This window comes from Scomber japonicus, chromosome 12 (genome assembly GCF_027409825.1).
Source record: "Scomber japonicus isolate fScoJap1 chromosome 12, fScoJap1.pri, whole genome shotgun sequence".
Lineage (NCBI taxonomy): Eukaryota > Metazoa > Chordata > Actinopteri > Scombriformes > Scombridae > Scomber > Scomber japonicus.
In genome coordinates, this window is record NC_070589.1 from 14,208,065 (window position 1) to 14,235,859 (window position 27,795).

At 39.1% G+C, this 27,795-nt stretch overlaps 3 protein-coding genes across 4 annotated transcripts in view; 2 read left to right on the forward strand and 1 right to left on the reverse strand.

Annotated features, from left to right (window-relative positions):
• Positions 1 to 6,035, reverse strand: part of clstn2a (calsyntenin 2a) — a 143,876-nt gene extending 137,841 nt beyond the window's left edge. The window contains exon 1 of the mRNA XM_053329745.1: positions 5,960 to 6,035. Within this exon, the coding sequence (XP_053185720.1) occupies positions 5,960 to 6,035 (76 nt within the window). The remainder of the gene's footprint in view (positions 1 to 5,959) is intronic.
• A 3,060-nt stretch (positions 6,036 to 9,095) lies between these two features.
• nmnat3 (nicotinamide nucleotide adenylyltransferase 3) lies at positions 9,096 to 17,255 on the forward strand. The gene is made up of 5 exons (XM_053329347.1): positions 9,096 to 9,139; positions 10,758 to 10,901; positions 12,920 to 13,103; positions 14,720 to 14,805; positions 16,484 to 17,255. The coding sequence occupies exons 2-5, from the start codon at positions 10,790 to 10,792 to the stop codon at positions 16,897 to 16,899; spliced, it is 798 nt and encodes a 265-aa protein (XP_053185322.1). The 5' UTR covers positions 9,096 to 9,139; positions 10,758 to 10,789; the 3' UTR covers positions 16,900 to 17,255.
• A 2,172-nt stretch (positions 17,256 to 19,427) lies between these two features.
• Positions 19,428 to 26,989, forward strand: LOC128368513 (retinol-binding protein 1-like). Of its 2 annotated transcripts, none has more exons than XM_053329349.1 (4): positions 19,428 to 19,500; positions 20,021 to 20,199; positions 20,949 to 21,050; positions 22,481 to 22,531. In XM_053329349.1, the coding sequence occupies exons 1-4, from the start codon at positions 19,428 to 19,430 to the stop codon at positions 22,529 to 22,531; spliced, it is 405 nt and encodes a 134-aa protein (XP_053185324.1). The 2 variants fall into 2 exon arrangements, with proteins under 2 accessions (XP_053185324.1, XP_053185323.1); XM_053329348.1 differs by lacking the exons at positions 19,428 to 19,500; positions 20,021 to 20,199; positions 20,949 to 21,050; positions 22,481 to 22,531 and adding exons at positions 24,945 to 25,101; positions 25,466 to 25,644; positions 26,602 to 26,703; positions 26,874 to 26,989.
• Positions 26,990 to 27,795: the final 806 nt, after the last annotated feature.

Consider the following 27,795-nt stretch of genomic DNA (forward strand, 5'->3'; position numbering starts at 1 on the left):
TGCTGTAAAATACATGTTAGAGCTGCCCCAAGTCTATCCTAGGGATCAGTATCAGGGCTGATCTGAGCATATTTTAATAGATTGGTATCGACTAATCAAATCTGATCAAATTCTGGTCCTGATGTATGCTGCTGTGTTTCATTCACCTCAGCATGCGAGTGTTGCACCACTGCTCTCCTTTAGAACAGCAGGGCTTCATACCTCAACTATTGTGAGAGTGAAAATAAGAGCATATGAAAAATTATTTGGCCACCCGAGTGCGAGTTCTGACGCTGAGGTTGGCAAAATTTCATAACACTCTGACAGAAACAATTATGTCATCACTCCTCTCTCTTTCTTATTAACAAAGCAACAATTTACAAAACATTCATGTTGCAGCCTCTCATTTTTAGCCAGTGCTTACTGTCAATGTCACTGGTTAAAGTGACAAACATCACAGGTGGCAAGTCATATAAGCTATCTCTGATGAACAGTAATTCTGTGAGTAACTTGATGACAGGCAACATTTGAATTTGTCTGTTTGTCAGGCTTGTGAGCTCTCTCTGGTGTCTGTTCTAGGCCAAAAACTCCACTCCACTCAGAGAGATAAAACGATCGAGCTGTCACATCAGTTTCAGGTGTGGCATTCTATTAATTAAACTTTCATCCACACCATGTCAATAATTCAAGTTTAAAAACAAAATAAAACCAGGATATCCAATATTTGGACCATGATCCCTTCATGGTACTCATGAAGTGTGTTTGCGGGACACACACCTAATGGCAAACAACAATCTGACCAAATTATTTGTGTTACAGGATTCATAGGGTTTTTTTCATAGTTGTCTGGATAAACCTCATACCTGAACAGCTCGCGTCTCTAAAGAATAAATTCACTTTTTAATGTTTATTATATAAATGCCTACAAAAGCAAAGATTTTTTGGGCACAGACACCTTTATTTAACAGTAATGTCTACATTTATTGACAATTGACATTACAAATTTTGAAGGGTTGCACTATAGCACCAGCATCTCAGACCAAAACAAATGTACATATTGTTGACTCTGTAAAGTTGGAGGGGCAAAATAGAAAGCAGCTCCTAAACTGACAGCTCACAAAACTCAGATCAAACTGTCAAACTAAGCAGCACTGCTGATCAGTGATGTTACTGTGTTGTCAATGTCTTGTCTCAAATGTTTTCAGAAACATATTTAAATGTCCCGTTTGGTTATATGTAGTATGATAATGTTTGAGACCCAGAGGGGCTCGCCTGCATTAACATGCACACACCACCCCCTTATCAAAACAAAGAACAGAGAACACACACAGAAATAGTGTGACTTCACTCTCTGCTTACTCCACTATATCTTTAGATAGCTAATATTTGTTTGCTGACATCTAGTGGGGTTGATTGTCATAGAGTGCACCTTTAACAGCACATCTCATTTGTTACTGGCTTTATATATATATATATATATATAGAGAGAGAGAGAGAGAAACTAAGTTTTGCTACAAAGAGCCAAAGTGAACACAGAACTTCTGGGTCTGTTTGCATTGACTTTGTATGTAATTATGCTGCATGTAAAATTTGCTTCAGTTTCTGTCTGAACACACTGTAGTAACACAAATCATTAATAATATAGTCTTGGGAAATAGCCTTTCTCAACAGTATGTTGTGTTGTTCAATCAATAGACAGGGAGGGAATTTTTTTTTTAAATCTAATATCTTTGTTTATTCAATATATTTGTTTAAGAAGCCCCTAACAAACTGTATTTCCTAACACCCTAGATAATCACAGGATAAACATCTCCAGATTGACAAAGGAGGCACGCCTGTTGTTGAGGCAAAGGGCCGCGGTTTGTTCCGACATGCTCAGACAAGAAGAAGAGGTTCGGTCTTTGAAGAAGACTCTCTGTCTCTCCTCTACTGCACCATCTCAGTCGTTCACTGACAACCAGCCACCTGGCGAAACTTCAAGGGAAAATATGTGTCTTTATTAAGAAATAAAAAAGTGTTTACTCAGATAGTTTTGAAGTAAAGCAATGTCAAATGGGTGTGCTATGTGTGTGCATGCATTAGTAAAAGAACAGGGAAGAGTGTGTGAGGATATCTCTCAGAAGTCAGCACTGCATGCAATGTTTATCCACCACATATTGAGCAGTGCTGACCAGAGAGCCCCAATGGGGCCATTGGACCAGCTGGTGTAATACTGGCATACACAAACACAAACACCTCTCACACACACACACACACACACACACACACACACACACAATTATTCTCTCTTCAACACACATACATCATCCTATGGCAGCCCTTCCATTACACTTCTCTCCTCCACCTTACGCCTCATCAGACATATTATAATTAGCCATACTGAGTAATTAACATCCAAATTAGGACATTCATTTGCATATCTGCCCTCATTTGCATATACTTCCAGCAACACACAGACCTGACATTCCTCCACACATTTATAAATGGTAGTACAAAACACAAGGGTACTCAGTCTTTTTTTAACACAATTGTCTGCCATCACAGTGCATGCACACACCTTTTCACACACAAAAACACACAAATATTATCTCCTTTGGAAACCATTAGAAAGCACAAACAGGACAGTGAAGGACAGACAAGGGTTGGGGTGCAGAGAAGTGGATTAAAGGCAAAGCAGGGTTAAAAGAAAGAGAAAATCTGGACAGGCTAGCAAAGAGGGACTGAAGAGGGGATGGTAATAGAGGTACCAGAGATAGAGTGTGAATGTGACACTCTCAAGATGAGAAAAGGCAAAGTAAGACAGAAAGAAGAGAGCCTCACCATTTATACATTTCACTTAAGCCCATAAAACTTTGGAATTGAATCTCTGGCTGTGCAAAGAAAGAGAGAGATAGAGAGAGAGAGCAGCAAGTCTGGAAATCAGAACGGAGGCTGTTCAAGCTTGGAGACAGAAGTGTGAAGAAGGAGAATGACGAAACACTTCTCTCTCTCTCTGACATTTGCCCCCTGAATGGCATCAGCTCAACGGAGCGCAGCAAAGAGTGATGCAGAGTCAAAGGAAGAGACACAGACAGACAGGGAGAAAAACACAAGTGAGAAGGCAAAAGAATGAAAGACAATAGAAGGGGCATGACAGTGAAGACGAAAAGTGCGTCAGGACAGGCAGAGCAGTTTCCACCAGACATTATTTAACATTATAAAGAAGAGGGAAACCTGAGTTATGCTTCTGCGTTCAACATCGCTATCGCGATTTATGCTCCAGCGAGGATAATGCAGCTAGACAGCTCTGTTGAAAAGACACCCATAAATCTGATCTTGTTTTCAACTTCCCCCCCCATTTCATTCCCTTTCAGCATCCCTCAAATCCTCTCAGGCTGTATTCTTTGGCATTCATCTGCTCTGGTCTATTTCCCGTCTTCTTATGTGAAGGTAGTCGGTAGCAAGCCTTTGTCTCATGCATATACTGTATTCTGCTGAGCTTGTAGAGCTTGTAAATACATCTACACACACAAAAACTCGCTTCATGTGTCTCTCTTATTCAGCATGCCAGTACACAAAGGCCTTGATCTATTCCTCTTTAAATGTTGAGAGGGCTAGAGGTGGGGGAAACAAATGAAAAAATCAACTCTTAGATGCATTGAGATGCAGACGTGGGCAATTCTGCTTCAATTCACAAATGTCAAGAATCTATTTTTCTAAATGTTAGTTAATAATGTGATGTGGATGAAAAAGGCAGAACTCAACTACAAGAGTAGTGCAGGAGCAGTTTACGGCATGCACACACTAGTGTTATATTGTAATTCATCTTCACAAAAGGCAGCAGTTGCAAGCAAGTTTGTACTTAATGATTAAGTATATTGTGAATACTTTCTACGCTAACGTTAGCGGAGCAGAGCAGCAAACACCAGCAGGTAACAAACAAGAGCAGCTGACCAACACACACTGCACCATTAAACAACTTAAACCAACTCTGAGGTGAAGAAAAAACTCTCAGCTCTGTCTGTTTCACCACAAAAACTCTGCATCCACTGAGTGTGATGGACAAAGATGTCTTTCCTGGAGCTAACAGTACAGCAGAGACACTATTCTCCACTGCTGGAGACAAGACATTAATAACAACACAGTGGAGCACTCCTGCTCATTTTATTATTCTCATACAGACAATATTAATGCAGTTATCTTTTTAAAATGAAAAGGCTGTAGACCATTTATCTTAATTGCCAGTTATGTTTCATATTGCATTTCAGGGGACTAAGGACACCAAGTAATGGTTTGACACACGGTATACTGGAGCGGGAGACTAAAATTAGTGCCACTTTCCTATTCACTCAATCCAGAACTGATTTAGAATGAAGAATCAATTGTGAATTGACTTGGACACCAAAAAATCTGAATTGAATGAAATTATGAGATTCCCAAAGCTTCCCGCCCCTGAAAATGGCTTTACTAACCAATGCCAAGAAAACTGTTTCACACTGAGTCAAAGCCAATCCAGTAATTTCATAACATGCTGAATGATCTGATATTTGGCCACAAAACCAGATTAAGTATCTGTGCACTGCATAGTCAGTGATGTGTGGATACATGCTGGCAATCACAGCTGAGTTCACACATCACATTCACCTTAGAAAATTGAATGGGTCATTTTAGGTTCTATAGAAAACAGGCTCTCCTCTAAACTCAATCTAAACCTAGTTAGCCATCATTCTGGCTCACAGTCATATTGAGGTCTGTTATAAACAGGGAAAATAATGATAATATTTGGCTGAGTGCAGACAGCCAGTCAGCCTCATGCTCTCACTCCAGAGACCCAATTAATACCACTGTAAACCGCTGCTGCCCTTCTCAGACAACACCAGTCGGCAGTGTGTATGTGAAAGACAGAGAGAGAGAAAGAGAGGAAGATGTGAGAGAGAGTATCACAGGGTGAAGATGTGATTGAATATAACACCCTGACCATTGCTGCCCTTCTCTAGCACTAATCAATGATTATAGACAGAAATCATCTTTAGATCACTGGCCAACCAGTCCATCATGACCAGCAGCGTAATGGCTGAAATCCTGAATGAATGTTGTGTTTATGGTGTTTAGCTTTTGAAGGGAAACTGGGGCATGAGGTTGCATCCTCGACATATTATGGAGGAGAGGAGTTCCCAAGTAACCTTTCAGCCTTACATTGATATTTAGCTACTATCTGATGTCCTTGTGGTATAAACAGTGGGAAACTGATGTGAGTTATGTCTATTTGAGATTTAACCAATAGTCAATTAATCAATTGGTCCACTGGAATTAATCTCAGAGTAAATCTGCAGGTATTTTGATAACATATTAATCATTAAAGTATTGTTTCCCTGGTAAACATACCAAACACTAAAGCCTCTCAATTGTGAGTATTTTCTGCTTTTTTGGCTTGTGTAAATTCCTATCTTTAGAGTGTTGTTAGGGCAAAACAAGATAATTCAAGACGTTACCTTCATATTTAGGAGACTGAGAAGGGCATTTTTACTACTAGGCTATTTTCTTAAATTTAATAGGCTACTGGAGGAATTGATTGAGAAAATAATCGATGATGAAATTAATTAGTTGCAGCCTAGTATCGATACTGACTGTCATGTATCCCCCCAACATGTCACTGCTTAGCGATAACAAAGCTGTAACTTTCCACCTGGCTAATTGCACACCTGTCTCGTTAATTGCCCCAGTGTCAACCGTCACACATGAGCCTCGACCAACAATTACCACGGGAAGCCGGGGGGACGAGGTTAACAAATATTCAGCACAACTTTGCTAAAAACGGACAAAACAAACGTAAAAATGCCTGAAATACCTACGAAGTTGTTAGACGGACCGTTGCTGCCAACTTGAGCAACTCAAGGGCAAAAAGAAGCAGCAACATTTTGAAACCAACTTGATATTTTTTTTTTAATTTATTTTTATTTTATTTTTTTGGCTCCCATCTCTTTCTTTTTCGTTTTCCTACCTTTTCCGCTGAGAGCGCAGGAGTGGCCCCAGAAAAGCCCAGAAAACAGCAAAAAAGGGACCCCGAGTGCCTGCATGGTTATCGAGCTGTGTGTTGGGTGATGTCTCCCCCGTCCTCTCCTCCTCTGAAAACCTGGATCACCTCCTTAGAGCGAGGGTGTTTCTCCACGAGCCCGGCAGGTAGAGAGACCTTCACGGGATGTTGGAAACGGAGAGAGAGAGAGCGTCAGTGCAGCAGCGTCAATGAGAGGGAGTTTCCTGTTATTTGTCTTCAAGATAAAACTCTGTCTCTTGTTATTGTTATATCATGTCAAATAAAAGTACCAAAACATGGCTACTGTTATACCAGATGGTCATGTTGACTGTATTGTCACATTTTTATGATTATGGATGCACAAAAAAATGTTTTTAGATAGACTACTACTAATATTTACCTTTTATGTTGAATAAAATATCTTATATCCGGTTTCAGTGTGGCTTAACTGGCCTAACTTGACTATTAATGAGGCAGCTCCCCTTAGATCAGTAAAGAGAAGGCGCAAGTGGTAAAACATGAATGCAAGTAGGGGAACCACACTGCGATGAGTGTGAATGTGTTGAGTTTAGTGTTAAGAAAGGGGGGAGAGTTTGATTTTGACACCCAAGGAGAGAGCTGCTGTAGCTAATGGAGAATTTGCTTCCAGTAATTGCACTCCTCTACAGGAATACAGCTACAGTTATTCATTCAGTTAAATAAACCCCAAGCTATCAAGCATCAGAAGCTTACCACATTTACCCAAAGTGAAGAAGTAAGTGATTTATGGTAGCTGAAGGGGTCATAATACTGTGTGCATACAGGGAACCTTAATTCCTCTGCGATTCATGTTTTTCACCACATGAAACAGCTTGTAAATCAGTGTTTCCCAACTCCTCTGGCTTGTCACCCCTTAAAGCAAAGAAACTACTTGGGAAAAGTTCAAGTAAAAAGTTTTTTTTCTCCATCTACTCAATTTTGTTAGAGACGGAAAGAGGTAAAATGATCCAGTAATTTATTAAAAAGGGTGCCACACCTGAATACTTAAATGGCTATTTTGATATTCAGATTAGCCTGTAACCCATGTGCATCCTAAGTCAATTCATGTAGCTGTTATCCTCCATTAGTTGCCTGTGTTAGCTCTACATTTTGGAAATGTTAAAAAAAAAATTTAAAAAGCTGTCACTTTGATTAAGTGAAATGAGAACTGTGGATTTTTGCATTTTTTTTACAGTGATGTTCCTTTTCTAATCAAATGAAGCAGCTGCTACAGTATGATGTTTTTCCAGCTGTATCCTCCTAACAAGAGCCCAAACAGCGAAGCTATACTCCCCCTCACAGATTTGAGTCTTTCAGTTTTCACCCTGTGGCAGAATCACTGGTTTTCTCTAACGGCCGTATGTTCTTCAATTATTCCCCCTGTTCCTTCGTCTGTTGGGTGGATCTGGGGATTAGAGAGAGGGGGCAGACCTCAAGTGAGTTAAGAGGATAACAAAGATAGAACACACACACACACACCCACGGACAAATACATGCAGGACCACATTTACATGTACATGCAACCACTTACACACACATACTCCCAATTGGCTGTTTCCATGGGTAGTGGTAGCTAAGGGGAAAAGATGCTTTAGGGAGCACTTTGTTGCTCTACTTGTGGCCAAGTCTTCAAGTAAGCAGGGTTAGGGTTACATCAGGGGACAGTAGGTGTATTTCATGATGGCATTAAGGTATTGCATCCTCACAACGTTGAGAACTTTAATTTTGCCAAGAACTTAAATTACAAAACATTGAATATACACATGTTAAACTCTAAGATCTCAGACAGTATAATCAATGTGTGTGAATGTGAAAAAGTTTTTTTTATACCAACAAACAGTGAAACAAGATATATACCTGAGATACCATCACAATATAATATAGATATAAATAGATAATGAATCTGAATGCTGTCTTTTTTGTCTAGCTATCACCGGCAACACTGGTGTGGCATCACAGATTATTGGACCAGACAAATTTATTTCTGCTGGTACGGAGGGCAGTTGTGGATTTTAACTGAGACTGACTGAGCAGTCGAATGAATAACGATCTGAGGATTCAACCTAGAAGCATGATGAAATGTGTTTGTTTCCTCACACACACAAAAGCAATCTTGTATACATACATCCACACTTCTGTTTACCACAAATATCTTGCTAATTAAATTCACTAATAAACAGCACTGCAAGATATGACTCAGAAACCAGCTTTCACTGCATAGACCTTACACTCAAACTCATTTCTGGGTTTAGTACTAAAAGTAACAACAGTCACAATGCTATGAAATAGCCTGATGAAACAGGAAATTAATTGTTTGTGTGTGCATATACATAATGCATGTTCACGCAATTCCTGTTGCCATTATTGCCCCTATTGACAATGGTTTGCTCTATTTTCTAGTGGTACATAATAGTGGTTTCTGAAATGCCAAAAGATTTACTTGAACCTTCACATTCTCTGAATGTTTTTCTTGTTCGTCTACGACAAAGCAGAGATATCGGAAAAGCCATTTGCGGCACAACCATTTTATAACCAGTTGCCGCTTGCACTACAGACAGTCAATTAGTGTTTGACAAAGCTTCTCCTTTTCATCTGACAAGCAGTTAACAACAATGGAATGAAAGGTTACCAGGAGCATGAAGGTGTTTGATACTGTGCCGCTGTAAAGGTCAGCTTATGATAAACTGCTGCTTTTGGCAAGAAAACGTGTTCTGCTGAAATGGATAAAGGACAATCATTCTACTGCCACAATGTGGAATTGACAGATGGGACTAAAAGGTAAAGTCTTTTAAGATAAAGATATACGGGGTGGCGCTGGACACTTTAGACAGTTTTTTGTTGTGTTTTTGTTTGTTTGTTGCTGTTATGTTGTTGAGTCTTAATGTGTGTTGATATGGGTTCTGTTGAGATTATAAAATGAATAAACATTTTAAAAACTAATAATTAAGACCAGGCAATGCGTCAGTACCTTGGAGAGCTCCATCACTTTGCTCAGAATAATATTCATCCACCAGGGGTCGCACTGCAGTCGGGATTTTTCTCTGCGGAACCTTCGTGCAGCATCTCCGCAGATCCAGGGAGGAGAATAAGTGTGGCACTTATACCCAAACAGCTACAATGTCAGAAAAGGTAATCAAGTTATTTATCACGCTTATTTTTTAGACATTTTACATGTTTATACGAGCCTTTGAATGTACTGTTTTTCAGTTTTACAGATTCATGCGAGTCTGTAAACGTCCTTTTACGTGTAGTTTGAGCGGACAAGCTAATTGATATTAGCTGCAGACATCTCTGTGTACTGAACGTGCTTGGTGTTTGGTGTCCTATCAGTTAAATTGCGCTGTTAGCAGATGTGAGAAACATGTCAACTCACTGTCTTATCAGCTTAAGTAATAAAAAGACACACAGAGGCCTCCCACATCGTAAAACAGTGTCTCTCAAACTGGGCATGTGCACTGTTTGTACAGATCCAACAGTACTATGAGATGTTACCTGCATTATAGATAGAGAACAAAACTGATAGTAACTGTAGGAGGGAAAAGGCTAGATGTTTTTACTGTTAATAATACAATTAAGAAGATGAGGAATGTGTTAAAGTTAAATCAGACAGATATTGGTAACATTAATAAGCCTCCAAGTAGAAAAAGTCTCCAGGTTGGCTTTTTGTTGAGACATCTTATGATTTTCAGCACGGTATAAGACAAATAATACTGCTTAAATGCTCAGTATGTAGACAGTAGTCAATTACTGTGGACTTGGTTATATGACAAAAGCTACATTCATTGTTGACATTAGGACTTTATTTGGAGATGTTTTTTTATTTAAACACAGAGCTAAACATCCAGTGCTTCATCGTGAAATAATAAAAAAAAATACATGTCAGTCAGTTGACCTCATAACGGGCAGCCCTGATTTTTATTGTCTTATCTGAAATGTAGATGCCACTCATTTCACTGCAGCAACTGTCATTTATTTGTAGTCTGTGCACATGCAATGGGCTTCAGTGTGCTTTAGTTTGCCGTGTTGTGGGACAAGCTCAAAATGTGCTGGCCTGTTTGTTTGTTTTAAAACAGTATTTTAATTTTTAGCCTGAAACGGTAGTTGAGCAAAAGCACACAAAAGCTGTAGGAAAACTTTGGATTAGTCATACACAAGGCAAACAGTTTAACTAACTAACTGACTGACTAACTATAGCCTATGTTTAAAGTGGTACCTGTCAGAGTGGCTGATTGAAGCTACCATCATTCCAATTAATGTGTACCATCAGGATGTGGTGTTTAGTATTAATTTCCCTCTAAGACAATCTACATGTACACATTAAAATACAATGCTGCTGCAATAGTTCCCTTCCTCCAGTGTCTGACTCCAGCTAAATGCCACCACATTTATTCTTGCCAGTGTTTCTAGTTACGCTTGGTGTCCCGATGATAAATGGGTAGGGATATATATGCTATGAGTTTGGCTCTCACTGGGGTCAGTGAGAGACAAACCCATAGCTAAAGTTGTGTAAAGTTCTCTTGAGATAAAAACTCCCACCAAAAGACAAATAAAAAAAACTCTTCAAATATAACAACACGATTATAGGTAGATATGAGTAAAAACTGACTTTCAGCTATAGTTATATAAAATTTGTATTCTTTGGATGATCTAGAGAACTCTTCCTTCAGTCCACAGTCAGCTTTGTGCCCCATCGTCTGACTACCACAATAAAAACACTAAATGACTTCTCCCTCTACTTTTCTCCAAGGTTCTTTGACTGCGGTGTGAAGTTAAACCAGGATGGCCGTCCACCGGGTTCCACTAGTCTTGTTAGCCTGCGGCTCCTTTAATCCTATCACTAACCAGCACATGAGGCTGTTTGAGCTGGCCAGAGACCACATGCACAGCACAGGTTAGATCAAAAGTTTAGTTTTAGAGCTAGTTTAAATAGAAAAAGGTAGTAGGCTAAAGATGTCCATTTGCTTTTTAAATGTGCGCCTTTTTTATATTTTTATATAGACACTGAATCAAATGCATACGTGTATTTTGAAATATATGGCTCACTGTGATGAAGCTACAGAGAATCATAAGCCAACTTTGGAGCTCTGAAGGCATTTATAGACTCTTGTAGTCTCTCATTTTATGGGCCATAGTTCACATGTTCTGATCAGCCTGATTTTCAACAACAGCAGGCAACTGTTCTCAGCAAACAAGCTATTTCCAACCTACTTTACACTACCTGCCAGGCACCACACGGCAGACAAAGTTAGCAACTACATTAGCTGGTGAAAGAAGTCTAACATTGATGTCAAACTGGAAGAATCTAAGTTTCCATTAGAGGTTTCACTGATAGATTCTATTCACATTGGCAACCGTTAATCAGCTGTTTTGATTGGCTGCCTGCCAGTGAAATTTCACAGTAGAATCAGCTTTGGGCCTTCCTGCAGTGTTGGAGTGACTTGCTGCCCAGGCGTGCATACCCTAGATTTTGGCCTCATACTTTATGAATTTATGAATTACTTGGGACTCTTGAGACAGCCTCCGTACTATTAACAACTGATTTTCTTTTTCTTTTTGTCATTTGTTATTTATATATTTACTTTTATTTATCTATGGGTTTTTTTTTTAAATCTTATTTACATTTTTCTCGTTCTTCTCCATATGAGTTTCATTATGATAATTTGTTACTGTATTATTGTCTATGTTTTTTGTTTTCATACAAAATTTTAATGTTATTTTTATTTACTTATCTACTGTCACTTCTATCTTTGTTATCTGTACTAATATACAGAAATGCAGCAGTATGTTGTTCTTATTCCTTGTTGAATAGGCCTGCAGGATGAGGTGTAAGTAGGGGGGTGAAGGGGTTTCTGGTTTGAGGAGAAACATGGCAAAACTGAATATTCCTTGTGTATGACTTTTCTGTTTGTATACAACAAGACAGAACTCAAATGAGATTGAATAATACTTTAAGTCCACATGAATACTAGTTTTGTTCTGTCTTTCTCGATATAAAAAGTACGAATTTTCTTGCTAACACATTAGCCATCGCAATTTTATGATGCATATCTAGGCTTTGTTCTTCAGCTCAGTCCTTTGTCCCCTGGTGTCAAAAAAGTCAATTAACACAAATCAATTACTCAATAACATAAAAGGAAACATACATTTTCTAGGGAGTTTACAAATGTACAGACATGCTAAACTTTGGTTTACTGCAGAGACCCACAGTAAACTCTAATGTGCTGCCACACACAGTCCCATGTAACAGCCGTGTCAGTGGACACAGTCTCCTTATATAAACTCAACCCATTTACCTTTTTACATCCTAAATCACATCAGCTGATCAGAATAAATATACCAACCATGTCACATGGTTTTAATGTGCTATACTGGTCCTGAATCAATGCCTTTATTCTACAATGCTCTATTAGTATATGCACAGTGCAGCACTTGAGTGGGCAGGAACATACATAAGGCTCTTACGGATTCCTTGTTGACCTTTACGTATAAGGTATTAGCTGACTGGTTTGAGAGTAACCATCAGAAAACACTATAAGCTGCATACATGAACTGCTTTCATCCAGTTGCAAATCAACCTGTTCTGTAACCCTTTAACACTAGAATTAGCACAATGTGCTACTGCATTGGGTTGGATTGAACAATTTTAGTTTAAAGATGTTTCTAAAACCTTAAATATCAATTAAATGATAAGCCACAAATTACTTCATTGTTTGATAACTTCATTTCATTAACAAGTACAAAGAAAACATCAATTGCATGTGCAGCACTTCTCCAATTTGAGAGCTGACAAAGCACTAATGGTATTAACATCAGTATCTCTTCAAGATCACTGTATCTGCTGCTTTGTATTCCAATTCTGTATCGGCTGTCATGACCCAGAAAAACTGTATTTATCTCCTCTCCCTTCAGGCCTTTACCAGGTGGTGGGTGGCATTGTGTCTCCAGTGAGTGACGGCTATGGAAAGCAAGGCCTGGTGCTGGCTAAGCACCGAATTGCTATGGCGAAGCTGGCGCTCCAGAGCTCCGACTGGGTCACAGTTGACGAATGGGAGAGCCAGCAGCCAGACTGGACGGAGACAGTGGTCACCATGAGGTAGGAAACAGCAACAGTTGTTAGACCGTTAAAAGTGCTCTGTTCATGAGAGGCTGCTACAGGAAACATGCATCAAAGTATTGGATTAATTTAGTCTCTGCTGTCATCTGTTGTCAACACACCTCAACTGATTATTATTACATCCACTATTACACAAGTTGTTTGTAATACCTGCCTTCAGTACTTCCCTCTCCCTCCGTAATTCACAGCACTCCAGTGATTAATCAGAGAGGAGATTTACTCGTCAAATTTCACTGAATGAAGGTTATTGCTATGTGCGTCCAGCTACCATGAGATTAGATTTTCATGTGTGGCTAGTAAATGGATTTCAGCCTTAATATAAAGTCCAATATACTGTAGTGTCAGTCCTTCACTTCTTTTTTTCTGAGTGGACCTATCTTTCCCTTGCCATTTCAATATCAGCTGAAACTTAAATTGCTATATCCCAAACTGTCCCTGTCAACTACTAGAAGATGCAGTTTTCTTAAAGTCTAAAAACAGGGCCACCACAGTGTTAACTCATTTCCTCCTATATGTTTCCTCTCACCTCCTTTATACCCAATAGGATATAAAAACTTTTTTTTTTTCACTACAGCAGCAGTACATATCACTGGGATGTATTCTTCTACGCTGCCCCTGCTAGTCCTGCATCAAGCCAACCTCAACTGTTTATGTAACACAGTGTTGCCATGTTCCCTGAGCCTAAAATTACGAGGTTGTCGTCTTTTTGGGGCTGCCAGACTTGACTGGACTGATGTCAGGCTCTGGGTTTTTCATGGGGTGAAATTGAGGCCACGGGCTGCTTAATTCACTGGCCGAGTGGGAATGGTGTAGTTGTAAAAGGCTGCCCGGGACATAAATATGGGTGACGAGAGGCAGGCAGAGGAGCTGTGATGTGAATGTGAAAGAATATCTGAGTATTATTGCAACTAGTTTACTGTACAGAAATATGCTTTTTGTACACCCCACACTACATGTTGTGAAATAATAAGTTATAAATGCTTGAAGATTTGGGAATATTTTTAAAAGGATCTCTCCTACTTGCATCATTCTTCCACCTTGTTCACTTTCCTTCTCTGATCCCCATTTCACATAAATTCCCTTATGAGTCCCCCCCCCCCGCCCCCACTCCCCCAAGCTGGTTGTCTCTAAGCCACCTTTGTGCAACATTAATGCTGATCAAGGCATGAAGTGGCCTGTTGTCCCTGAGGCTGTGAGCCGGCCACGTCACACATCATCTCACTCCACAATACACACACACACACACAAATCTAATACGTCACCTTTAAGAGGCTTTACTTCAAGTTTTTCTAATATCCTCTGTGACTCATGCTTTCTTCTCTATCTTTCTGTCTAATTTAGTTCAGTTTGATGAGGATTTATTGGCATAATGTTTTGATCAAAAAAGTTTTAGTGAAAGTGAAATAGTAAATGAGTACTTGAAAAGTAGTAATACGCAGTAAAACAACCAGCTTCTGATAATTAATGAAGATCAAGTAAGAAATACTCAAGGTCAGAATGAGAAAGGATATTATTGTATTATTGTATCAGTGCCATATATAACATTTAAATGATTAAATTCTCTCTCTTCTCTCACACCTTTGGTATTTGGGCAGGTATCATTATGGCCGTATCTTAAAGGAATATGAGCAGAGCAAGGGAACACACAACCACTCCAATGGAAACTCCACTCCTCTCTCAAGTAAGAACCTTTTTACTCTTGGGAATTTAGGATAAGCTCAGAAACTCTTTGACCCCTGACTTAGTTTTAATATCCATTGCCGTCCATGAACTCTTCTCTGCATGTTGTGTTCCAGCATGATTAGAAATTTGAAGACATAGACATTAATTACTTTTTTAGCCAGGCCAGTGGCGTGGCTCGAGGGATGGTAATGCCATTCTGTTGGTCGATCTACCTACTTTGGTCCAGGTTGAAATATTTCAAGAACTACTGAATAGATTACCATGGACATTTTGTACAGACGTGTATTCCCCAGAGGATAAATTCATACTTTTCATGTAACGCCAGCACCTGATTTCTGCTTCAACCGCCATTTGATTGATTTCCATGGAATTCAATAGACACTAATTCACCCTGTCACCTATTTTACTTTTCATCTATCACCATCATCAGGTGAAAATATCAATTTGTAAAATACTTTAATGAGCAAATACCTGGAGATGTTGGTGTAGATTCGTAGATTAGTCCCTATATACATTCTTTACTGCAGCATATTGCTTTATCACATTTTTAGCAAGCCGCCTAACAGAATTAGGGTTACGGGTTTGTGTGTGTGTGTCTGTGTCTGTGTGTGTGTGTGTGTGTGTGTGTGTGTGTGTGTGTGTGTTGAACTCACATTTACATAGCTATAACATTTGTGAGGTGTGTGACGATTGTTGTATAACTAGTAACTAGCCAATGAGAATTCAGGAACATGGTAGGGGATTATCTATGACTTATCAGAATCAGGTACAGGGATATTTGATCACTGCTGTACAACACTGCACAACACTTAACTGAGATGAAGGGAATAAAATCAGAACTGTTGTTTGGAATGATGGGCATACCGAAGAAAAATATGTCTCTCTGTGTAGTGCTTTTTCCTTTTCAGTCCATTTAATGTAGAGCCATATGGGTGTTGGACTGCTTGGGTTAACAGTGTTGTTATGCTTTGCTTTATCCTACAGCACAATGAATATATCTGAAAAGTGAAATTTCTGAAACCCCATAATTCAGTTTTAGTCATGTTCTGTTATTTGCAGTGTCCAGACTCATTCTTTTTCTATTTCATTGCCATTCACATCACCATTGCCTCCAGTTTTCAAATATGCTCTTCCAAAGTCAAGGCTTCCTCTGAGGAGACAGTTGAGTAATGTAGGCAGTGTGTGTACTTTTATTGCATTCCTTATTTTTTTAAGCTTGATTGAGGACTAGCTAGGTGGCAAGCACTCACTGGACTTTTTCCATATGTCCAAAACTAGCTCCTTTGGAAATCAAGGACAAAATGACGACTGAGACATGTCGTCATTGAATGATTATTTTTTTGGGTAACATCAGAAATGTGAAAATTGTGTCTATCACTGAAAATACATTTTGAAGATAAAAAACAAAGCATTTTAGGTTGTGGCAAGCCCCTTATTTTAAAGATGCATTTATAGAAATATTGGTAGAAATATTATTCATGGGCCATTTTCCACATTGAAAATTAATCAAATCATGTTGAGTTGTAGCTCTGGCCCCACACTGCAAATCAACACTTAGCTTCAAAATATCAGACATGACAACATATTTGTAACATAACATGTAGCCCTTTTTATTTCTTTGCATTTTGATGCTTTTCTTGAAAATATTAAAAGTATTAAACCACGTCTTCCCTCAGGCCCCGCTCCACAACTGAAGCTCCTGTGCGGGGCCGATTTCCTTGACACCTTCAAAATCCCAGGCCTGTGGCGGGACGACCACGTGGAGGAGGTGGCTGGGCATTTTGGCCTCATCTGCGTCAGTCGAGGGGGGCTGCAGCCCGAGCTGGCTGTACACAAATCAGACACGCTTTCAAACCACAGACAAAACATTTACCTGGTGAGGGAATGGGTGAGGAATGAGACGAGCGCCACAGAGGTGCGGCGGGCTCTGAGACGGGGGCTGAGTGTCAAATACCTGATCCCAGACAATGTGATTGAATATATTCACCAGCACAACCTCTACACCGAGGACAGCGAAAGGAGAAATAAGGGCATGGTGCTAAAGCCGCTCGCCAAACAGGCACAGCAGCCAGTGAAGAGTCTGGATGACTGACAGACAGACTGCTGCAGCACTGAGCTGAAATCCTTGAAGTGGGAATTCACTGACAGATCAGTGATTCTCTACAGGGGCTGGAAGCTCTGTTTACTTCCACTGGACTGCAGTGTGATAGAGATGCAAACATCTGCAACAACTTTCATGTTTTTTCCAGGCATCACTTGTTTTCAGTAGGAACCATCTGCACAGTTCTGTGGTGTGTTTCGAATCAAGGACATTCAATGTTGCAAATCTTGAGCCTCATCATTGTGCCAGTGTTGAATGAACATGCATCTCTTAAGTTTTCCATACCATATAGTTTTTCACATTGCTTTTCACATTGTTGAATGTAAATAAAATCCTATATATTTGGAGCCTTTTTGTCTGACTGTTATTTGTCTTTCTCTCTGAAAAAGTATAAAATCACAAACCAAACAGGGCCATAACCCCATTTTTTTCCAAGTTCCAAGTGTCCCCATCAGCACCCCAACCCCAGAAACCCCAGAAAGGGTCAGGGTTAGAATGACTAAACCACATTACTACAATTCCATAGTTCAGACTAAAAATATTTGGCTTTGGATTATTGATATTGTTGTCATACCTTATTTGTCTGAAAACAACACATCAGTCTTTGTCAGGGGGTTAATGATAAAGTCTTGGACTTACTCGACGTATTTCTACCATTGTACCTGCTGTTTTCACAGTCCTTTATCAAAACAGACAATCATACAATGTCTCATACATTAAACTATATAGAGAATATAAGAACTAGAGCAATACAAAACTGAATCTTATGAATAAACTATTGATATTGATGTCAGAAAGTACTCAAGGTCAAAAAATCACCAAAGACATCATAAAAGACACCAGTTATGAAATACCATTGAAAGCATTTGGGCATTTTACTTTTCTGTGTATGTAAGTAAACTGAAGCAGAGACTTTGCAGTTATATATTAACCACTAGGTTACTAGGGTGCCCCATGAGTACATTTTCCAATTGTTAAAGTCTAAATTACCCAGGTTACATGTGGTAGAAAAAGAAAAATATTGACATGAAAATCCAGCTGCTGTCAATAACTTGTGTTGTGATCATAACATAATGATCTTATCTGCAGCAGCAGCAGCAGCCTGGTAGGCGTGCTGGTAAACACAGCCCAGCATGTATGAGCCGCCATCAAATTTCATTATCATTCACTATCTGGCAACAGAAAGAGAAAATATGTAAATGAGGACAACTAAAGCGTGAATACAGCTGTATTAAAGCACAGTTCAGGTGATGACAAAGAGCAGGACAGGCCAGAGCACAAGATTAATCCGTGCACACAGTTTGCCAACCTGTTCGGATTTCCCCTACAATATTTTATTCCACCACAAGAACCCTGGGGGTCTCCCTACCAGGTTCCTTAAACCCTAAAATTATCTGGGAAAAACACAGTACACTACCCTCAAAGCTACAGTAGCGATGGCCTTGACCACGGCCTGAATTCCTGTTTTTAATTTCCTCACATCGGGAGTGTCTCTGCACTCTAGCAGCCTCCCAGCAGCATTTCATTCCGGATCTATTCAGTTCCCCTCCATTATCATCCACACTGTGTGTCTGCGAGGCCTGTATGTTTTTTTCCACCAAAGGATTTAAAGTAATCCTGACAGTTGCTCAGCTACAGGAGGTGTTTTCTCTCTGAGGCCAGTTGCTGAAAGCACCACTGTGATAGGCCACTGACTGGCATCCTTTGAAAGACTGGTGTGTGTGTGTGTGTGTGTGTGTGTGTGTGTGTGTGTGTGTGTGTGTGTGTGCGTTTGTGTGTCTTTGTCTGCTCTCCATAGTCAGAAAGGATTTAGACTGTGTTGGCTGCAGCTGGCACGAAAGCGAGATTATCAAATTAATTGAGTTATTTAGGCGAGACAAAAGATGTGGCAGGCGTATTGTACGACATTTAATTGTTGCTGGCTGTTAGATCATTTTCAGCTCAGGTGATTCTGCTTTTGTATAGTGAATATTACCCAAACTGTGCCCTTCATTCAGCCTGATTCAAAAGCTGATCAATGCTTTAATAGATCTCTGGGTAAGATGTATTCCATTAGGCTGATGTTGGTTCCGCATGATGATTACACCCCTGACATGAAGTTAATTGAAAAAGGCCTCATTTTATACAACAGGAGCAGGTCCAGGCCAACTCTGCCACACGTGGAAGTACATATAAGTGCCCCATGTCGATTAATTAAGGATGTATATTCATCCTAATCCCATATAGGCAAAGTAAGCATTCTGCAAGATAAAGCACACAAGTGTATTGTATATGCATGCAGTGTGTTCCCATCATACAATGCGTGTAGGGAAAGCGTGGTGCGGATTGAGGGGTTACGTAGGGTAGATGGAGTGAGCGCGGTGGGAGGCAGTGAAACCCAAAGTAAGTAATCGGATTAAAGCGAGTCCGGTTAAAATTGAGGCTTTTGACGCCAGGTTCTGCACTCGCTCACAAGTAGCCGTCTACAGCGGACCACAACATTCACTGGAAGTAAGAACACTAGCAGAAAAACAGCCAGGATGCCTGTTGATCTGAACGGATATTGGAAAATGATTTCCAATGACAACTTCGAGGAGTACCTGAAGGCTCTCGGTGAGTTTGTTTAACGTGTTTAAAGAAGAAAGTGACAAAGTTATATTGCAAACATCAAAACTGATCAGGTTTTAAAAAATGATCTTGATATGAAACAATTGAAACAATCCTCCAATACTCCAAGCAATATTCCTCCTGTGGTATAGGAAGATTTGTAGATATTTTGCAGATTACAGTATCTCATTCATTTGTTTTCACCATAATGAAGCAAATGGAAATTTGATCTTATATACAATTTCTGTTGTGGAATAGCTATAGACGAGTTATTACCAATGTTAATACTAAACATTTTTTTAAATCTTCAAACTTGTACAAGTAGGCCTATAGATGCATCTGATGCAGCAGATTCAATTTCTAAAAACTGGACATCCATGTACAGTAGGGTCTGAGACCACTTTATGGGAATGTGGTCTCAGACTTTTGGACCCAGCTGTATTCGTCTGAAGTTGCTCTAAAATTCCCAGCTCCTCACTGTCCTCTTCTTATTCATGTTTCCATTTCTCCTGGGGACCTGTTGCAGATGTCAACGTTGCCATAAGGAAAATTGCCACCTTGTTGAAGCCTGACAAGGACATCACCCACGATGGAGACCACATAGTCATCAAAACCCTCAGCACTTTCAAAAACTACAACATGGACTTCCATGTGGGCAAAGAGTTTGAGGAGGATCTGTCCGGAGTAGATGACAGGAAATGCATGGTGAGCAATTTGGACTGGGGGAGGGTTAATACATTTTTATGAATGTATACATACTACATTGCAATGTTTACCAATTTGGAAAACCTGTTGAACTATTTGTTATATATATGTAATTCAATTACATCACAATCTAGAGAGTGTGAGTACCTGTGGTATTATTACATATCCTATGGGTGCAAAACCCAGTGTGTATAAGCCTCTTGGTGGCATACTTCCAGATTGTAATTAGCATATGGTGTGGCATGATTCAGCCATTTTATACAAAACTTACACCTACTGACTTAAAAAACTTTTCCACCAACTTTTCACACCCTTGTCTGGAATGGAATAAGATGTGTCAGATCCTGCAGGAAAAGAACTTTAGTGTTGCAATAAGAAATGAGTAAAATGTATTTAATCGGATTGTGTCACTGAATACTGAATAGGATCAAAGATTATCTGTTGTTCCCCAAGACAAACCCATTTTTTGTATGCTGATAGGCTGATTATAGATAAGCTATAAGCTGTTTAAAGGGTGGCTGAGAGAGAAGGTCACGTGCATCCGTATGTGCTGATTTTATCTGAAATTGTTGTAATTATTTAATTAGTAAGAGACATGAATTATTAAGGAGGATGGAGCCTCTCAGGTCAGCATATTACATATATTTAAATCTATGAGATGTGAGTGGAAACATCCAGCTACAGTGTTAAATAAATGTGGAACATATTATATTAACGCTCATGTCTCTCTCCCTGACCTGTGACCTCAGACCACCATCACCTGGGAGGGAGACAAGCTGGTGTGTGTGCAGAAGGGAGAGATTGAAGGAAGAGGCTGGACCCACTGGGTGGATGGAGATGAGCTTCATCTGGTAAGAAAACATCGGTTCCTGTCATGAATATTCATGTATGCTATTGGGACATTTTAATCCATATCCAAAATGCCTCTCAGCTCTGTATGTGCAGTGCATATATTTTTATGTGTGACTCCAGCGTGAATTAGCCCACCAGCTCCAGCAGAAGCAATATTCAGCTCTGTGAGGGGCACATGCACACAGGATAAGTGACATACGAGTATATGAATCTAACTCATTTACAGGCAGATAAATCCTATTGTTTCCACATAAGGAAGGGCTTCTAAAGGTACAATTTCAAAGGGAGACACATATTTTATTTCCAAAGTGCTCCCGGCATATCAAACAGAAACACTGATGGAAGATAAAAAGTTATTTATATATTGTGAAATGAAAAGCCATTAAGTTTCTGCCTCTCATTTATTTGGCACTTCTCTCTGTCATCGTGAACTGAGACTTCCAGTGATCCAGTACATATCAACATCAGCCTCTGCTGTCTTATTATCTTGACTTTCCCGATCTAATTTCTGTTAGAAGGACTTCAATAACTCATTTATTTACTTATTTATTTATTTATTTTACATCTCCTCTGTGAAATTCATAGTGTGGCCTAGTGTGGCCTGTAATGAAAGCATTTGCATCTGAATAGACTTTAAAGTAATGAATAGCACATTACCATTTTCATTAGCTCAGCATTATCAGATTTTCCCTCAGTGTGATTACTGCTATCAAAGCTAAGCAAAAATAATCTGCCAAATTATTTGGTTTAAGTGATGCCAACAGATGTTTTCAATCAGCAGTCATGAAATTGGTTATTAGTGGAAAGTTCCCAAGAGCTAGTGGCACGTTTGAATGTAGAGCAACAGTGGCCTCCTGTGGCAGAAAATGTATTGCAAGGTGATTGTGAAATGAAAACATCTCCAGTGTTGGTCATTCTGAATTTATCAGTTTTCCTTTGTGAGCTGAGGAAACAAACTGTCCGCTCAAACTTAATAACCCATTTTGAAACCCACTGGATCATCTGCATATATCATCTGGATATACTGTCTCAAATTTGAAAACTGAAAGGTTTATAATTTGTAGATTCATGGTTTACTCAAGAGAACAACAAACTGTAGATTGGATCAGAAATAATTCAGAATTATGTGGAGGGCTTCATATTCAGTGTTTGCAATACCCTCCTAGCATCCTTAATCCATCCCCAACCTGTCCTGTCCTTTACCATTGCTAAGTCTTTTGTACACAGGTTGACTTCAGGTTGTCTTAACCAGGCTGTGATTGCAGCATTGAGGGATAGGAGCAGGGCTCACAATCAATCAATCATGAAACTGATTCCCTATATGGAATCAATTAAAAATGTACAATATATTGTATAGTTGTTCAGCTTTTGGTTGTTCTTGTTTCTTTTCAGATTAATCTAAAAACTTCAAATTGCTATTTGTTTGCAGGAGTTGAGAGCTGCAGGAGCTGTTTCCAAGCAGGTCTTCAAGAAGACTTAAGTTGGCTGTTGTTGAACGAGACGGTTACCCCAGCTGACTCACACTGACACACCAGACAAATCCCTCTGAACATACCACCCAGCCTCCCTTTGGTCCACTTATACATCCCTCCATCTGTGTATCTACCCACATACTTTTCTATTACAAATGTTATTTTCACCAAAAACAGATTTGCTGTATATCCATCAAGATGGTTGCCTTCTCTGCTAATGCCAATTCAAAGGGGCGGGGCAGTATGTGTATTATGTTATATCCCAAAATGCAACACTGTATATCTGTCTCAGGGTGGGTGCTTCTTTGATTAACATGTTTAGATATATTGGAGGCATTGTATACTGCTAGTGTAGCTGATCTGATGATGGTGAGCCACACTGAGAGTTCTGTGGTAAAGTTATGGACACGGTGAAGGGAACAGGGAATTAAATGCTTAATCCCCTTTTAAATTCCTGAAAGGACTGATTTGGATTGAGATACAGAAAGGAAAAAGGTGAAGATTTGGGTGTGGTTGAGGGCTGTAAACATCTTTATTTTTAATAGCTATAATCTAATATAGCTATCAGATACAATGTGTGTGTGTGTGTGTGTGTATATATACTGTATATCTTTCCCAATTCCATTGGGATTGTGCCATTGATAGTAAAATGAATCAATCAATAAAGGAAGCAGTGCTCAGTAATGTAATTGGTCTTTTCCTGAGTAGTTACTTTAAACCTTGTATTATTTATTTGGTTGAACAGACTCATTGGAAAAGGAAATGTTTTGTATGGCAAATCAGCATCCTGCTATAAAACCAGACAGCCCACTGAATTAATTGATGTTTCACAGGCCAATAGACTTAGTGTTAGAAGTGCCTTTTATCTGAAAATGCCTCTCCAGACATGCACAAGGCCTCTGAGGGCCTCTAGTTGAGAATTTCAGTGAGTGAAGAGGAGCCTGTGGAGCTTCAGCCAGAGAACTCAAGCCACGCTGTGCTCCGAATCAGCTAATCCGTCAGCTCACTTTATGCATTGCCACTACCAATTGGGCAGTCTATATAAGCTGTCCAGCTCACTTGCTCATTCTTTGCCACTGCTGCTTCTCGCCTTGCTGTTCTACCTCCTGCTGCTTCTTGTGCATTCACTCCCCGCCACCATGCCAGCATCTACCTGCAGGGTCTATTTATTTATGCTTCCCCAGGGAGTTGTTATTGATCCCTCCCTTCTCTTGCTTTAGCTGGTCCAAAAATTATGCTCTCAGAGGGGAGGCCAAAGCAGAGTCTGATGCCAGAGTGAAATCAGCATTTGCATTTATTCTCAATAAAACGGACTATCAACAGACGAATAGCTCAACACGCTTAAGAATTTTTCAGTTATTGCTTAATTTTCAAGTCCCCCTCTGCTCATAAAATGTGTTTGTCTCATTGGTGCCGCTTAACCTTCACTGTACAGAAGGCTGTTCATGTACATTACTGAGGGGAGACATTTCTCTCGGTTCACCTTAAGTCTGGGTTTAAGATGTGTACCTCAAAGTTATTTTGTGTTATTTTATGAGACTACAAATAATGTGTAAGCTAATTGTGATCCAATATGAAAACAAATGCGATGCAATCATGTGAAATGCACATACTGAATGGGCTCTTGAAGTAGGAGACGTCTTGTGTCCACTGTCCACATTAATGGCGTTAATACAAGTCAGTCATACAACTTGCACAGTTCCATCAGAAAAGGTCAATTTACTGCTCACTGGGGCAGGAAATGTGTTTTAAACAGGAACAAGGGTCCTGTGAATTCATATTTATAGATTTTAGATTTTTCAATGAGGCAGAATGAGCAGATGTGCTTGTAAGAATTTTACACTATTGAAAAAACACATACAAAGCAGAGTATTTTTTATATGTCTTTAAACATGTCTGCAGGGGATCTATAATTCACTCGTTAGTCTTTAACACTTAATCGGAGAGCAAAATTGGGAAATTGCATATCATTTGTTCATATTTTACTGCAAGACAAGCTGAACTTTATTAACCCTCTGGTTTTGTTAAAGCTTAGTTTATTCAGGTTTAGTATTTGAGTTTGCCACAGAAAAAATCAAACAAAGAGCAGACTGTACTGACAGATGTTACAAAATAGCTTCTCGTCTGTACATTGTACTGTCCATCATGACAAAGTTCAAACTGTCACTGTAGTTTCTGCAGTGTAGGAGAAAGAGTGAGCGATGATATATGTGTGTGTATGTGTGTGTGTGTGTGTGTGTGTGTGTGTATGTGTGTGAGCACCCACGTGTATGCCCTTGATAACCTCCCCCGAAGACCGTGCAGTGACAGAAAGAAAGGGGTAATCTTCCCCAACCCCCTCCAAAACAACTGCCCCTGCCAATCCCATTCAACCTCTATACTCACTTATCAATAGTTCTCCGCCCTCATGCCCTCGGACTCACATAAGAGCTGGAGGACACCCTGCACCTTCCCCCTCGTCACACTGTCTAAAGTCTACATACAACAGCGTCACCAGCTGCCACAATGCCTGTAGACTTCAATGGGAAATGGATACTGGAAACCAATAACAAATTTGAGGAATATTTGAAAGCATTGAGTAAGAAATATTTTTATTTTACTGGGTTTAATTTTTGACTTTAATGTCTTAATTATATGTAAATAATTTGACATTGTGAAGTGACATGTTGGACAAGCTGTACATCTGCCTTGGAGCTAAAGAGAAAAATGGTTTTCTATGGCACTGATTTTACAGCAAATTATCGAGTGTACAACAACCATAGTTAATCTGATTTTAAAATCATGCTATAGTCAACTGCATATTTTTTTCAGCCATTTCCATAAAAGAGTATACTACAAGACTAAACATAGAAATCAATTCCACATTAACTCATTTCCTATCAAATATAATCTATGCATTCTGACCTGACTGTATAATCAAGTCTTTCTGTGTCTTTCCCTAGATATTGACTTTGCGACACGGAAAATCGCAATCTCCCTTTCTCAGACCAAAGTGATTGTCCAAGATGGAGAGAAATTCAACTTTAAAACACTGAGCACCTTCAGGAACTATGAGCTCTCCTTCACTGTAGGAGAGGAGTTTGATGAGCAAACCAAAGGACTAGACAACAGAAGCATCAAGGTATGAGAGTAGATCTCTTACATATGGAGTCCAAGAAGAGGCAAGAGCACTAATAGTTTGTCTGATGAGTCAACATTTCCCATTACTCTTGTTGTTTGTAGTAATGAAAAAAAGAGCATATGAAAAATGTGAACCTGCAAGGAACTTTTACCCAACTGCAGCTCCCCTTCAGTTCTAACACTATATAGCATCTTTTACTTTACCAATTTGGTTCACACTTACCACTCTCTTAGTAGCAATTTCAATCACAAGCAACTGATTTCAGTAAAAAAAACTTAAAAAAACAACCCATGGTACACTAACTGACCAACATCAATGACAGGCAGATAAAGTTAGTGACTGGCTGATGAACAAAGTGGAGCATTTAGCTGCTAATTAGCTAATGAGTTGGTGGAGAACAAAAACAGAAGAATAGTGGTGCTGAGAGGAATGAGTGAATGAACGATAATGTTGCTCCATGTCTGCTGGATGTGTAAATAAACAGCAGTTTGCTAACAAGTTCACCAAGCTAAGTTTATAATGTAATAACATGCTGTGTTAATAGCATTTTTTTCTAGCTGCCCCCAAGCAGGCAAAAAAAAAAAAAAAAAAAAGTACTGTAATTCAGTTACATAAGATGCCAACAATGGTAAGTGCTTAATCACCAGGAAAATAAAAAATAAGTCATTTGAAAATCAAGGTCCAAAGAGAAAAGAAGGCCAGAACATCTTTTGCTTCTCAAAATGTCACCTTCAATTTTCATACAGAACTTGAACCAAATAAACAGCTAGACACTGCTCAAGGCCATGAGCCATGTTTGATCAAGCAAGGGAGAAGATGAAAACTGTTGTACTCTTAATGATATATTTAATAATTTTGTTTGTATGAACAGAGCACATATGATTACTAAATAAAAATACACACTGAGTTATAAATTAAGTATATTGTTTAATGAATGTAGTATATGTTGCCTTGTAGTGTCTGGTTGTCTGGGAGGGGGACAAACTGGTGTGCACCCAGAAAGGAGAGAAGGCCAACCGTGCCTGGAAGCACTGGATTGAAGGGGACAAACTCTATCTGGTGGGTTCACAGTACTGACTTTTTGTGACTTAGTTGATAGATAAAAAAAAGAAATGTGTTTGAACATTATGTGACTGCCACATACTCTAAGGAAAATGTGAATGCTATAAATATAATCATTATCCCTCTGCTTAATAATATTAATGTAATCACTTTGTTTCTACCCACAGGAGCTGTCGTGTGAAGATGTGGTTTGTCTTCAGGTGTTCAAAAAACAAGAATAATATGTTCATGTTTTCCTAATGTTATGAACAAAATTAATAAATGTGCTTTTCTGAGAATTTAACATGTTGTGTATTAATACAGACAAACTTTAATACTTCATAAAATCAACTGACTTTAAGAAGAGTATAATTTTCACTTTGCAATACAATACACAGTAAAAAACACATTTTTATTACTAAACTTATTCATTCAACTAAAGATTAAGATCGCCATCTGCTGGAAATGTATGGTATTTATCCTTTAAGGTGAGATGGGATATAATAAAATAACACCACATTAATAGACATGAGCCTAAGATAAGGCACCTATGCTCTCTGCTCATGAATCAGCAGAAATCTATTCCCTTGTCTAGTTTATCAACCACAATTCAAGAGGATCTTTATACGACGGTGTATTAGGGCCATATATTTCAATTCCAATTCTGCAATGATGCTGCATATTTGAATTTTAATAATAAACAGCACTACAAATGTTTTGGTGTGTCTCTCAGAGGTGACTCTGACTTCTATGGTTATATTATAGCAACTTTATTATTTTACTCTTTATTAACAACCCAATGTATTTCAAAACCCATTTCCTCATTGCTGCACGATGAACTGTTTTATGAATGTGTTATAACAGTATAAAAAGTCTAAGCCTAAAAAGAGGCTTAGAAGGAAGCACTGACATCCTTGCTCAAATTCAAGGCCTTGCCACTGTCAAATCTCATCTGCAGTGTTAGAAAATGAATTAATTCCACTCAAGGATGTTAGATTTGAAAAAGTGCTTTGAAGACTTGTTTATTTTCAATTAGGTATTTTCAGGTAGGTATAATGACAATATAACAGTTATGTCATGATGCATTGTAATGTGTGCCTTCTATCAAAG

Excerpts from the sequence above, each read along its gene's own strand:
- nmnat3 (XM_053329347.1), top strand. The coding sequence starts at position 10,790 with ATGGCCGTCCACCGGGTTCCACTAGTCTTGTTAGCCTGCGGCTCCTTT. Across the intron at positions 10,902-12,919 it reads AGACCACATGCACAGCACAG|GCCTTTACCAGGTGGTGGGT; the intron begins GTTAGATCAAAA and ends CTCTCCCTTCAG. Across the intron at positions 13,104-14,719 it reads GAGACAGTGGTCACCATGAG|GTATCATTATGGCCGTATCT; the intron begins GTAGGAAACAGC and ends GTATTTGGGCAG.
- LOC128368513 (XM_053329348.1), top strand. The coding sequence starts at position 25,029 with ATGCCTGTAGACTTCAATGGGAAATGGATACTGGAAACCAATAACAAA. Across the intron at positions 25,102-25,465 it reads GGAATATTTGAAAGCATTGA|ATATTGACTTTGCGACACGG; the intron begins GTAAGAAATATT and ends GTCTTTCCCTAG. Across the intron at positions 25,645-26,601 it reads TAGACAACAGAAGCATCAAG|TGTCTGGTTGTCTGGGAGGG; the intron begins GTATGAGAGTAG and ends GTTGCCTTGTAG.